Below are 14,243 nucleotides of genomic sequence, written 5' to 3'. Positions count from 1 at the left end.
TTAGAAAATCAAAAAATAAATAAATAACAATAATAAAAACAGTAATAGTAATAATAGTAAAAACAGGTTTCAGACCATAACTTTTAAAATACGAAAACAATAGCGGGACAAAGCTAGCCTATCATGGGGTTAAAAGAACCGGAGCAGATTAATGACTTCCGCGTTTCTCTGTAAACGTCGATATTCATGAGCGCGGGAGTTACTGATACTGCACAACTGCATTCACTGGCATTTCTGCAGTACCTATCATCAAATGTAACGCCAGTCGCTTATTAATTTAATTATTATTTGGCAAGAACTTAAAATATGACAACGCTGAGATGCAAAAGATTCCGTTCTGGTGAACAAGTTTCGATAGACGGCTAAACTCCGCTATTCACCCCTCCCTTTTCAAAATGGCATCTTGTGTTGAAAAAAATGGTGAAAATGGCGTCCGTATTAAAAAAAAAAAACGTGTGCAGCGCTCCACACGCGCAGCCTGCGTCTGCAATCACTGAAAACTCCGCCATGTGCGCTCAGCTGTCAGTCTCCTGCCAGTGACAGCAGCTCAACTCGCATTCTGTCAGTCAACAGTCTCAGATTGACGAACAGCGTTCCGTTTCTATCACAACCGGCAACACTGCAGCGTCTGATAAACGGCTAAATGTTACATTGTTGCAATATGGCGCGGGAAACAAAATTGCTTCCTCATCCGCCAGTTTCAAAATATTGGTGCTAAACAGACATATTACACGCACGACAAGCTTTTAAAAAGATTTTTAATGAAAGAAACCATTGGAATTAATAAAACTGTGTCATGCTGACACTGACATCCGCCGCAATCCAGTCACTTTTTGTGACCTACCTCTATTACAATCCTCCCAGCACTCTTTCCATCGATGGTGATGTCAAAATAAACTCTGGGATTGGACATGATGACAAAAAAAAATCACTCTGTATTAGTAGCTGGTCGCCGAACGAATCCTACAAAATGCCGCAGCTTATCGGGAAGTAGGATGTGTGCGAAAACGTGATATATAGAAGCAGCCAGCAGCCCTTTTTTTCAATTGGGACCTATGAAGCCGTGGAACCGCTAAATGACGTGCGCGTTGTCCAATCAGAGGCGGCGCAGATGAATAAATTACCGCAGCGTTCGAACGCAACGTTCAGAGGGAGGGCGTTTGATTGACATCCTCATTGGCCCGTTACAGTAGGTAGAAATGACGTTACTGCGTTCCATCCAATGGGCAACGAGGGAATAGTGTGGGCGTGTACCAGCGGTCTGTAATGGCGCGAGGGCGGTGGCCAACAGCTGAATTCGCCATTACGGCACAAAATGTTATCACGGATAACGAATGTTTTGAGGATTTAATTTGTTTTTATTTTCTACATTTCCTAAATTATGATGTCCTTATTGATATTTAAACGGACTAGTGGGAGATACGAAGTGAAATGAGTCAAACAAAAAGCTTTCTTTTTGTCCTCATAACGCTCGTCTTCTTGCATGACACACATCTTCCGGACACGCCCTCTTGTGTTCCCGCGTTTTGACACAATGCGGCGCTGCTCTGCTCTCTCGCCAAATAAAGCCAATGAAACGCAATGGGGCTTAAGTCTTTACTTATAAAACATAATGGAAATATTTCACATCTTTAGAAAAACAAATCGATTTCAATTGTACATGTTTAATTCAATTGATAGAACTTAATGATCCACCAACACATGACAGTCAAACAGCTTTTTGAACAGTTTGATCAACAAGTGATGCTGGTTTCTCAGTTTTTCATGATCATGGTCACAGATTTTGATGGTGAATTCATTTTTTTTTCTCTTTCTAACAAATTCATAAACTCTGCTAGTTAACACAGAAGAGAGATGCATACAGGCCCATCAATTATCTTTATAATTATAATAACAATTATTATATAATCAAAGATAAAATTGTATGATACACAAATGACTTCAAACAAACGAAAAAAAGAACAAAAGCACATCCAACGACTCCTGATGCTCCCTGTATTGTTAATATACAAACTGCACTTCGCTAACGGTGCCCAAAGAGCAATGATAAATAATAAAATCAGACAAGACAGGAATCGACAGCAGACTCATCTCCCCTCCACGCCGAGAAAGCGAGCGCTGAATGGAAAACGGGGGGGAATGAAGTGCATGTCTGATATGAGCTCTTGTCATAGTGTTTAAAATGTCCTTTTTTCCATAGGGGGTTAAGAGAAAGTTCACATCTGCGACAATAATAATACTATATCTGTACATATTTCACATGAATCCCAATGTTTTCCTCCTCAAGTATGAGTGCGGCTATAAACATTAGTCCATTTCCTGTTGTGACGCTCCCACCCACCTAGATTTGTCCGAGCATAATCTCACTACGGGAAGGTGTTTGTCCAAAAAATGTCCTTGTGTGGATTTGTGTGTTTTATAACCTGTCTACAAGGTGCTACTGGGCTGTTTGTGCTCTGTCTGGTTTCAAAGCTTCACACAGAAAACTGATTTTCTACCAAATAACAGCCCAAACTTGCATATTTAAGGGCGAGTGAAATGTGTCCGCAAGTGAGGGTGTGATTTGAGCCGACGGCGATCAAGGATACTAGTCCTTTTTTTATAATGCTAGAAATCCAGACCTCGTGGCCTTAAGCCCACAGGGGAGGAAGACCGTTTTTAAAAAGAACATCGAGGGGGAACGAAACTAACAAGAGACAGACGAAAACAGAGAGCAGGGTGTGGCATAAAAGTAGTCTGTTTGAGTTTGTGCCAAAACACACACATAGTGTGGCTTGAGGTGTGCGTGTGTGTATTTGTGTGGGTGTCACAAAAGATGACTCTGCCTTCAATTTCCTTCGTGTGAAGGCAAATACGGTAACTCTCGAAGGGCTTGGTGTGGTGTGCAAAATGTAATAGTGCACTTCTTCAATGCTACTGTTTAAGGTCTGACACATTGTGATTGCCTCTATTAGCACGTATAAAAGGAAAAAGGCTACATTTGAAGTCTTCTTCAAGTAAAATTCACTTAAGATCAAGTCATTTGTGGTTTAAGACCATGTTATATCACATGGAGCTAGTTTGTGGTCTTCTTTGGGCAAAAAAAGAAATAAAACATAAGTCTGCCCGTTTATTAAGAGAATTACGTTTATCCGTGTTTGTTTTCTTCAAGTTACAACAGAGACACTTTGGCTTTCCCCGTGTGATTTCTGAAGTGTAGTACTTTAGATCAGCACTGAAGTGAATTCCTCATCTAATTTAGATTTAAAACAGGAGCTGCAATGAAGAAAACAAACAATGACCCACCCCACACAATGTCATTTACACCACACGAGTCCGATGTGAGATGAGGAGTCTTTCTACAAATGATTCGAGAGAAGAGCGGGAACTCTTTCAAACTGAAATTCACAATAAAATCTCGACAGAGTTCAGAGAAGCAGACAAACAGTAACATTGTCACAGGAGGAAAAGTCAAACAAAAAAAGATCTTCGTTGCACCTTCCCATGAGTCACTGCATTCCAGTCTCAGGAGGAAACAGTGCAAAGACGTAATCGGATATCTGTTCCCAAAGCTCCCCTCGACGAGCCGGGAGTGTGAGGGGTCAGGAGGCTGTATGTTGGACGGCGATGTGCGACTGATGAATGAGCGGGACGGGGGGCTCAGTTGCTCTCGAACAGAGCGAGCAGGTCATCGTTACTGTTGTTGGGAAGGTCTGGAGGACCCAAGTAGGACAGCAACTCATCTGGGTTTGTCAGCTCTGGGAGAAGCTGGAAAACAAATACAGAATTCCGGAGTTAAGAGTCGTCCTGTGGCAATACTAATGACACTCAAAACACTGTTTATAATCATAATAATAAATATAACATAGCTGGCTTTTCAAAAGACATTCACAGACATTTCTGTTTCCAACAGTGCTGGGAAGTCTGTGAATCAATTCTTTTGAAACGTTTGTTCAATGAATCAGCTGAAATTCCAAATCAGTGAATCTTTTAAGTAATCACTAGGTCCGAATGGAATCTTTTGAACTGATTTTGGAGGAAAATCTCTGGAAATTCTTTAATCATGGGAGTTAAAGGAGTAGTTCACCCAAAAATGAAAATGCTGTTATCATTTACTCACCTTCATGTCGTTCCAAACCCATGGGACTTTGGTTAATCTTCTAATCACAAATTAAGAAATTTATTGAAATCTGAGATGTTTCTGTCTCTCCAGGTAACCAAAACTTAGAAGATTCAAAAAGGCCATAAAAGCATCACAAAAATAATCCATATGATTTGAGCCATTTAATCCAAATCGTGTGAAGGTATCTCATCACTTTATATGATTAACAGATTGACTTTAGTCTTTTATTTACAGCTAAGCAATGACTGACACGTATATAGAGCGCATCACATATGGTAAACATGGAAGCTGAAACATGCATCCATGATGTGAGAGAACAAACAAGATTTGTTACAGTGTGTGACATTCACAAACTTCCAGTGTTTATCAAATGTGATTCGCTCTGAATGTGTTCATACGTGAACAAAAGCCTAAATGAAAACTTATAACATTTAAAGCGATTGTATCTCTTCACAAGACTTGGATTAAACTGCTCGAATCACATGGATAAAATTTTATGATATCTTTCGGATCTTCTAAGTTTTAGTTACCTGTACTTTCAATGGAGGGATAAAAACCTGTCAGGTTTCATTAAAAATATCTTAATTCTTGTTTCAAAGTCATACAGGTTTGGACAGATATGAGGGTGAACTATGTCTTTAAGAATAGAACACTGTAACCAATATTCCAAAATAGTTTATAAGTGCAAATGTGTCCCAAAGCAGATGTGGGGCTGGCCGTTACCCAAAAGTGTTTGCAAAATCTTTCAGAGAAAGAGAACGAACAGCTTTAAACATGCATAACTGCAGGCATAGGACCTAAATTAAGCAAGAACGGCTGGGAAGTAGATCATTATAAGTTGGTAGTGGGTGTACATGGAGTAAAATCCCGCAGGAACGGGCGGTTGTGCTCAGCAGACCTTTAATTTAAAATGTTGACACCATGGCCAAAAGTCATTGCTTTGATCTGGAATAGATGATTGATTCTGACTTACATCAAGAGCCGGCTCTGAAATGTCGCCGGGTCCCCCGGGGCCCCCCAGGCCAAAGCTGTCTGTGTGCATCCGGGGATTCTGGGAGGAGTTGCGGGAGTGCATGGGTCCACCGGGGCCACCCATGTTGGAGTTACCATGGAGAGGTTGATGCTGCTGTTGTTGAAGGGGATTGTGGGAAGGGTCCATGCGACTAGAGTGGGGCATCTTTATTAAGGAGGGCAGGTGTAAAGAGAAAAAGAGACAGTCAGTGAAGCTGGAACACACTCTGCACAGTAATTTAAAGTGCAAACCCGTCTTGTTCTTCTTTTAGAGTGGGTGAGATGTGGTGCGAAAAGCAGCAGCTGCGAGTGACAGACAGGAACACTGCGCTGTGCTGTCGCACACAGAGACATTTGAGTAGCTCTTATACGCTGCAACATACGGGAACGACAGAAACCAAGACGCCAGTAAAACACACTTGGGTATCCAAGGTGAGGGTCATTTTAGTACAATACGTGCAGCAAACCAGCTGCATTAATTCAAGCCATATAGTCAAACACATACAGTGGGTACGGAAAGTATTCAGACCCCCTTAAATTTTGTACCCACTGTATATGGACTTAGACAATTATTTCATTTGGGCTTTTTTGCTAGCGAGTTGGATGGATGGAAACACAGATGGAGCAATAATTGCATAAATGGATGAATGAACAAAAAGATGGGTGAAGAATAGAAAGAGATGGACTGACAGAAAAATAGTTGGATAGAAAAACAAAGACAGATGATAGATAGATATAGATAGATAGATAGATAGATAGATAAAAGAGAAAAACAGAGAGAAAAATGGGTGAAGGATAGAAAAACAGATGGACTGATAGAAAAATAAACGGACGGACGGACAGAGATAGATAGATAGATAGATAGATAGACAGACAGACAGACTATCAATTTCTTGTGGTGAAATTGTAATAATAGGAAAACAAGTAAATCATGGGGTAATTTTCATTTTTGGGTGAACTATCCCTTTAAACATTACGTACAGAAACTGTACACTTTTTATGGACCCAAACCTGACAATTCTGGTGCCATGAAGCTAACAAAATTTGGTAAATCTGGCAATCGGTTCTGTCTTGGAAATGCTTATTAAAACAGCATGGGAACTTATAAACAACAATTTATGCACTCTGACTCTGGGAAATTGGGTAGATGCCAGCCAATCATACTGAATATGCCTATTTTACTCAGCTCTTGCCATTTTTTTGTGCAATATGCGTCACACGATCAGGGAACAGTCCATGGACATGCAGTTTACAGCTAAAAATAGTATAATTTAGGTATAATTTATTCTCTGCATTATCTCTGCAATCACAGTTTAGATGCTGCAGAGGTTATATAAAAACTTACTTCTGGATGTAGATCAGAATGCCCAACATGTACTGGTCCACTTCTAGCCCCTCCAGAAGGGCTGTTTTACTGCAAAGAACAGATCAGTTTGAAAAACTGTACAAATATGTCATATATATACACCATACAATACACATTTTCAGGAATGCACTTGATGCACATTTCACAATATGATATTATTTAGGCAAATAAGACAAGCCAATAATTTTCAATTTTTTGGCCAAATGACATTAAATAAAACAAATCTACTATAAGTAAATATGTATTATTCTAACATTAATATTAATACTAATTCCTTATTTTTTACTCATATTAAAACAAGCAATAATATTTTAATTATTAATATTAATATTTTATCTTATAAATAAAAAATGATATAATATTAAAATATTATATTATTAACAACAATAATATATCTTAATATTAAATGTTAAATTGTATACTATTTTGCCTATATAAATTACAAAGAAAACATTAAAAACTAAAATCATTCATGTAAATATTAGAATTTTTAAAAGTGAATTTAGGCATCATAACATTATAATATATAGTACAAGAAATGCATATTCATTCTGAGATTTGTTATAGACTACATTTAGCACTGTTATTAAAGTATTAGCGTTTTTAGTAAGTTTAAGAGAATTTTGCCGAAAAAATATTGGCAGATTACTACTACGATATGGATATATTGTGTATCCCTAATCATTGTCTTAGTTTTAAAACAACAAAAATGCCATGGAGATGAACGGCAAAATGAGAAACTTCTTACTTGCACACAGGACAACGCCAAGTTCCTCTCTCACAGTTGAGCTGCAGGTACGATTCCAGGTCGAAGCACTGTGCATCAACAAAGATGTTATTTACCACAGAAATTCACTTTACAAAGTCATGTGATTCAAACGTAAGCTAGCGGGCCTCCTCACCTGTATATGTCTGCAGTCGTGGCCCCTGGCAGGAAGCTGGATGCGTCGGAAGGTGATCGGACACTTGAGCGACACCTTGATGGCCGTCTGTTCCACACCATCCTCGCCGTTAAGGCCGGGAGTTCCTGGGATGGTACCGCTACTGAAGTTCCTCTTAACTACGGAAGAACAGAGAAGGATGAGTTGACATTTTTCTGCTTTTATTTGATAAAAAATACAGTAATATTGAGAAATATTATTACAAGTTAAAATAACTGTTATCTATTTGAATATATTTAAAAATGCAATTTCTGTGATGCAAAGCCGAATTTTCAGAATCATTACTCCAGTCTTCAGTGTCGCAGGATCCTTCACAAATCATTCTAATATGCTGATTTGCTGCTCAAGAAGCACTTCTCATTATTATCAATGTTGAAAAAGTTGTGCTGCTTAATATTCTTGCAGAAACCGCAATACTTTTTTTCAAGATTCTTTGATGATCACAAAGTTCATAAGGATAGCATTTTTTTTAGAAATAGAAATCTTTTGCAACATAATAAATATCTTTACTGTCACTTTTGATCAATTTAATGCATCCTTGGTGAATTTAAGTATTCATTTATTTAAAAAAAAAGTGTGTGTAAAAGTGTTCACTTACTTTTAGTGACACAGTGCTCCGCTGGCAGGAGCCTCTTCTTCATCAGACCCTGCAGCACGGAGCGCACAGACGGCCTGTGAACCAGCTGCAGCACAAACAGATGAGACTGCGAGAAAAAAGAAACAGGAAATGAATGCTGACCCACATAAAACTCTTATTAGTAGGACTGTTTGTAATTAATCAGGCATTTTCTGAAGGAAATGTGCGATGCGAGTCTCTGTACTTACACAGCAGCAGGCCGTGACTGTTATTTGGATGGTGTTGCGTCCCGGCTGGCACACTTGCTTCAGGTAAAGGGGTTTGTGGGAGGTCTTGTTGTCCCCACGCTCGATGGTGAGAGGCGTGGCGTTGACGCTCACCTGCACCGATGCCGGCCAGTTAGTGTTCATCTGCCGGTCTTCATGGTGATAGCACTTAAACTGCAGCTCCAGGTCAGGCCTGTTAAACACATGATAGATCAGATTAAATGTTAAATATGACAACACTGACATTCACAAACACAAAGACTCCTTGAGATGCTACAAGGTATGAAATGGTCTGACCTCATCATAAGGGTCTTATACACGGAGTCTCGCAGCTGGAAGACATGGTTGCTGACAGCCAGGTTGTGCTCCAATCTAAAGGGCTCCAACACCACCCCGTCCCGTACAGGGAAGGTCAGGCGCAGGTCATCACTGGGGTTTCCTACAGACAGAAGAGTTTCAGTTACTGAGGTGCCACACGGCTTTCATTCATATCTCATTGGGCAAGAAACAAAGGCATCTTATAAATATCGAAGACGCACCAAGTTGTTTTTCAACAGACATACTGGACTTTTTGTTTCAGTTTCTTGTTTCGGTTTAGCTTGTTTTAAAGCAAACAATGTCAACCTTAAACTATCCTTACCCTTTACCCGATGCAGTGTTGCTATTATCTAGAACTAAAACTAATAAAATCGAACTGAAAGCTGAAATGAAATAAAATAAAATATAAATATTAGATGGAAAAACTGTTTGACGCCAAGTCCACATTTCTAATTTTTTAAGTTGAAGTACTAAAACGACTACAAATAAAACTAAAATATAAAAAAAAATTAAAGCTAAATAGGAAAATAACTAATAAAATGACAAAAGTACTTATCAAGATTATTACAACTAAAATATAATGAAAAAAATTTTTCTAAAAAAGCTCATTAAAATATTGATAAATACTATAGTAGTATGTACATAATACTAATATAACACTACCTTTATGTGAAACAAAACAGCTTTATATGAAGTTTTCATTTTATATGATTAAGCATTATTTTAACTAATTTCTGCTTTTTTAAAAACAATTTTGGTATTGTGACAATTTTTGAGTAAAACAGAGCATTTGACGAAAAAAAAAAAAGACACGCAACTTTGAATCCATCAGGAATCTACCTGATTTGTTGTTGGCTTGGCTGCAGTTCTGAGTGTTACCTGTAGGTGACTGCAAAGAGTTAATGTTGGGCTTGACGTCATGAAGGAAGGGCGACTTGACGTCTTGGCCAGGGGACAAATATGGGGTCATCGAACTGCCAGGGGTCATGGGAGGAGTGGGGTTTCCTGGGAGAGGAGAGCTGGGGTATCCTGGCATCACACGTCCGGGCTGTGAAAGACGAGATGTGTGCGCAGGCATTACAATCTGCGGCCAGATTATCTTTACAGTCAGATTTTCATAACCGATACTGTGCAAAAACACATTCAGCTGAGTGGAGTTTGGACCCCGGCTGCCAAAGTCAGATCGAGGCGCTCACACGAAATGGTGAAATATTAACAGGCAGCTCCTACCGACTCACGTTTCACCAAACACACATGCATGCGAGAGAGAACACCAACCCCGTTGACGGCGGCTTGGTTGAAGGTGTTGTACCCGGCTCCCGAAACTCCTGAGGACAGACTGCTGTGGCTGTTGCCCTGTCCGTTAAACTGGTCCGCCTGCTAAACAAACACAAAGCTTTCAACATCAGGCTTAAAACAGAGCAAGTCAACTCTGGTTAAGCATAATTATAGGGAGCTTGGTGCAGTGCATTCTGGGATTGCTTCCTCCACAGAGATACATAGTTTAGAAATTTGCCAAAAGAAGGTATCTAACATCTTACATTTACACTATATAGGCAGCTCATTAGATTTTGGAATGGAGCTTAAACGTGCACTTGTTTAGTGCCCACTACAGTGATATGACAATAGTGATAAGCTACCACTGTAATTCCAAACCCGGCACGGACTTTAAACCACCCAGGTTGGTTCGCCTTTCACTGGTACTTCCAAAAAATCTTTTCACGACTAGTTGCCTCTTTAATGTTCACTGACGTATTTGTCAGTATCAAATGCCAGTGTGTTTCTCTAAAACCGGCAGCCTGTTTATCACTAATACGGACATAAGGAACCTGTTCTTTGGGAAACATGATACCGCTTGCAGTGTGTCGCAATTTGCAAGTGAAAGCTTTCTGACAGCTTTCAAACTGAAAAATATGGCTATAAATAAAATATGATTATAAGTTTTAGAAAGTACCTAAATTTGGTTACTAGGGTGGCTCAAGTCTTTACAAGCAGCTTGATTTGAGGTGTCACACATCCGTAGCATGCCGAAGTTTAATACTCAGGGTTTTCCAAATCCTAACTAAGTACGAGCAATAATAGCGATGATCTATGTACCTTGTAGTACTGGTTGGGGTTTCCTGGTCCTGCAGGATACTGGCCCATATTGGGTTGCTGGAGGGGCATTCGGTGGGTTGGGTAAGACGGGGAAGGAGCGGACCGCTGTGGTCCAGGGCCGTGGTACTGCATGGGCTGGCCTGGGTACGGGCCCCCACCTCCCATCCCGGGACCATACTGCTGACCCGGAAATCCCTGCAAGAAAAGAAGAGCAGTCATTCCAGAACAGAACCAAATTGTCAGTACTATTCTCATTTTTTTGGGTCTAAATTAGATTTACGTTGTCAGTTAGTTGTTTTGAGGAGTCAACATCTAGTTTCTAACCATAAAAATCCATTTAAAAATTGTAGCTTTGTTCCAATATTTAATTGTACTGAACTAGATCTCAACATGTCAGCCACCATAATGAGGAACCACATTAATGCAGTGTTATTCTTAATTAAAACAAAAACTATTAGGAGTAATTTTTGTTAAATACGAAAAGACGAAAAACGTAAAAAAAAAAAAAAACACCTTCAAAATTTTTAAATGCTGCTTTGGCAATTAACTGAAATAAAATGTGTTTAAGTTCATAACAAATTTACTGAAATCTAAACTAAAATTAAAATGCAAACCAAAAATATTAAAATAAAAGTCAATCCAAAATACTGATAAATACTATAACAGTATTTTATTCCAAAATCTAGTGAGCTGCTATGTGATCTACAGCCTACACAGGCAGCATCCTAACTGAAAGAAGTCCTAAAACTTCATAAGTGACTGATTTAGAACAAACTACAAATGAAGCAACTCACAAACCTTTGCCAAAACCCTTGAAAGTCCTGACACACAATTAGTTTTGGTAGAATACAGCTTTAGTTATGATCCAATTAGTTATGAACATCTGTGTTCTGGTTCCTGTGATGTTATTTTCTTCATGAGCACAGTTTATTTTATAATAGTACATTATACAATAAACATAATGAGGTATTTATTAACCAAAACTTTATATTATGACATAAATTATAAACAACATCTTGGATGACTTTCCCGGAGCTCATAATGCATTATGACATTATCTGTAAATGATACATGCGCATCTTAGATTCTCATAGCTTTCGTGTCAGGAACAAGTCTGATGTCATATAAAACTCACTAGGTTTTGGAACAGAGCTACTGTGACAGATCAAGTTGGTGAACATGAGTCTCCACTTACGTCAGAGTTGTAGGGGCGTTTCAGGCCCTGCTGGTGGCGCGGAGGACCCTGCTGGCCTCCAGGGTAGACGGGATGCTGCGGCAACCTCTGGCCCTGCTGTGGATACATGGGTCCCATGGAAGGGGGTCTGGAGCCGACCATTCCAGAGGGGGCCATGCCGGGCGGGCCCCGGGGTCCGGAGTGCGACAGGAACTGGGTGTTGTACGAGGAAGCACCACCCATCTGCAGAGCAAAACAACACAGAGATCCACACCCATCAGAACCAGCAACGGGTAACAATGGCTGGAGACGTGCCTGCCGCCGTGACTTATGGCCGTCAGGCCCTGGGCATGAAAGGGAAACGGCAACTAGGTCACCACCGTAAACAATCAAAGTCCTGTGTGGCCGTAATGTTTGCCGTCTAAACCCGGGCAGACAGGCGGCATGTGAAATCTGCTGGAAAAATGAGGGGAAAATACTTTGCTTTTTTTTTTCTTTTCAATAATTAAAACCATGTTTTTGGAATCAAAACTTGTTCATATGCATTCGTCCAGCAGGGGGCAAATTGAGCGGAATGAAATCAGAGGTTACTGTGTGTCACACAAGATAGTAATTGCTGAAGTGCAAAGCATTTTCCACAAAAAAAAAAAAGAAAAAAATGAAGCAGAGTTTTCACCAATCAGATTAACGGCATGAAAAAACAGAGATATTAAACAAGGGGACACGATTTATCACTAAAACATTTAAGCATGGCAAGATCTATTCCAGTGACCTTCCCTTCAGTGCCGTTCACCGCAACAAAGGTCAACTGCACTTAAAGTGAACACAAACAAGTCAAGTCCCTTACAGGCCCGTAGTTCAGCTCCTGGTTTTGCTTCTCCTGTATCGCAGCGACAGTTGCTGTGGCAGTGGCCGTGGCTGTGGCAGCGGCTGCAGCCACGGCTGCTGCGGCGGCCGCTTGGGTAAAGTCGGTGGGCGGGCGGACTCCATGGGGCGGCATCCCGAGGGAACCCCCTCCGTTATTGGGGTAACTAAAGAGGACAGACAGAAGATTATGACGAAAGGTTATGAACTGCATTGCATTCGTGTCATAAAATAAATTTAACAACGCTGCTGAATAATGTGACCCGGCATATTAGTAGAACGTGGCGTAAGAGGAGCCGATTATTCACGTTGTCGTGGCAACAAGGTGTTGGTCTGGCGAGCCAAGGGGGACGCTGACTGCTCCAAGTCAGTGATTCACAAGATTTATTGCGATGCAAATTGATCTTAAGGGACGCCAGCATGCGTGTGTTTCTGTGAGTCAGCGCAGGGGTGGGACGTTACAGCGCACACATCCCCCACTGCGGTGACGTCCGCCGGCTGCCTGACGTCACACAACTCCCACGAGGAGCAGAGACTAAATACAGCCACACAGACACTGGACAATATTTGCTTTCCTCACCTGCCCCCATATCCAGGCCCGGCTGGATATCCCCCGCTGGGTCGCCCGTACATGCCCTGCTGCATGAAGCCCTTGTTGGGCTCGGGGTAGCCCTGCTGGCTCATGAACTGAGGGGAGTTCATGCCAGGGCTGTTGCCAGGCATCATGTGACCACCAGCTGAGTTGCCGCCTGGACCCATGGGAGCACCAAAAACCTGCCAAGGAGATTTTTGATTAGTCATGAACGTAACTGAACATGGAAATAAAACTTATTTGCTGACATGGGACAGGATCGGATTTTTTTACATATACATATTCACAAATGTTTACATATACATATTCACAAATATATATATATTTGTGTAACATACATACATACTAGTGCTGTCAAATGATTAATCGCGATTAATCGCATACAAAATAAAAGTTTTTGTTTGCATAATATATGTTCTGTGTATATTTATTATGTATACATAAATACACACACATACAGTATATATTTTGAAAATATTTACATGTATTTACATGTCTATATTTATATAATTTATATTAGAAATAAATATATTTAATATATAACCAACCTATTTTTCTGAAATATATACATGCATGTGTGTGTATTTATTTATACATAAATATACACAGCACACATACATATATTATGTAAACAAAAACTTTTATTTTGGATGCGATTAATCGTTTGACAGCACTAATACATACATGCATAAATACACATACACACACACACACACACATATATATATATATTACACACATATATATTATCTTTAATGTCTATATTATTACCTAGTGTTTACATTAATTATTTCAGGAAAACATGAAGCAAATTGTTTAATTGAGAAAATTTATTGCATAAATATAGTAATGAATAAATATCAATTACTTACAAATAAATGTAATGTAATTTATATATATATATATATATATATATATATATATATATATATATA

General features: G+C 39.7%; 2 protein-coding genes across 2 annotated transcripts in view; both read right to left on the bottom strand.

Moving 5' to 3' along the window:
• The window catches only part of LOC107720818 (peptidyl-prolyl cis-trans isomerase-like), a 5,387-nt gene extending 4,352 nt beyond the window's left edge, over window positions 1–1,035 (bottom strand). The window contains exon 1 of the mRNA XM_016528651.1: window positions 845–1,035. Within this exon, the coding sequence (XP_016384137.1) occupies window positions 845–913 (69 nt within the window). The 5' untranslated portion in view covers window positions 914–1,035. The remainder of the gene's footprint in view (window positions 1–844) is intronic.
• Window positions 1,036–2,191: 1,156 nt separating this feature from the next.
• Window positions 2,192–14,243, bottom strand: part of LOC107720815 (zinc finger MIZ domain-containing protein 2-like) — a 17,383-nt gene continuing 5,331 nt past the window's right edge. Inside the window, exons 3-16 of the mRNA XM_016528648.1 lie at window positions 13,297–13,490; window positions 12,700–12,883; window positions 11,874–12,095; window positions 10,679–10,873; window positions 9,860–9,961; window positions 9,461–9,629; window positions 8,561–8,702; window positions 8,246–8,456; window positions 8,019–8,124; window positions 7,382–7,539; window positions 7,228–7,295; window positions 6,459–6,527; window positions 5,076–5,382; window positions 2,192–3,747 (exon numbers count right to left, since the gene is read on the bottom strand). Of these exons, the coding sequence (XP_016384134.1) occupies window positions 3,640–3,747; window positions 5,076–5,382; window positions 6,459–6,527; window positions 7,228–7,295; window positions 7,382–7,539; window positions 8,019–8,124; window positions 8,246–8,456; window positions 8,561–8,702; window positions 9,461–9,629; window positions 9,860–9,961; window positions 10,679–10,873; window positions 11,874–12,095; window positions 12,700–12,883; window positions 13,297–13,490 (2,235 nt within the window). The 3' untranslated portion in view covers window positions 2,192–3,639. The remainder of the gene's footprint in view (window positions 3,748–5,075; window positions 5,383–6,458; window positions 6,528–7,227; window positions 7,296–7,381; window positions 7,540–8,018; window positions 8,125–8,245; window positions 8,457–8,560; window positions 8,703–9,460; window positions 9,630–9,859; window positions 9,962–10,678; window positions 10,874–11,873; window positions 12,096–12,699; window positions 12,884–13,296; window positions 13,491–14,243) is intronic.

The sequence above is a fragment of the Sinocyclocheilus rhinocerous genome, unplaced genomic scaffold (genome assembly GCF_001515625.1).
Source record: "Sinocyclocheilus rhinocerous isolate Xijiao unplaced genomic scaffold, SAMN03320098_v1.1 scaffold3954, whole genome shotgun sequence".
In the NCBI taxonomy this organism is placed as follows: Eukaryota; Metazoa; Chordata; class Actinopteri; order Cypriniformes; family Cyprinidae; genus Sinocyclocheilus; species Sinocyclocheilus rhinocerous.
Note: the sequence above shows the minus strand (reverse complement) of the source record. Positions and strands in the feature narration are given on the sequence as shown.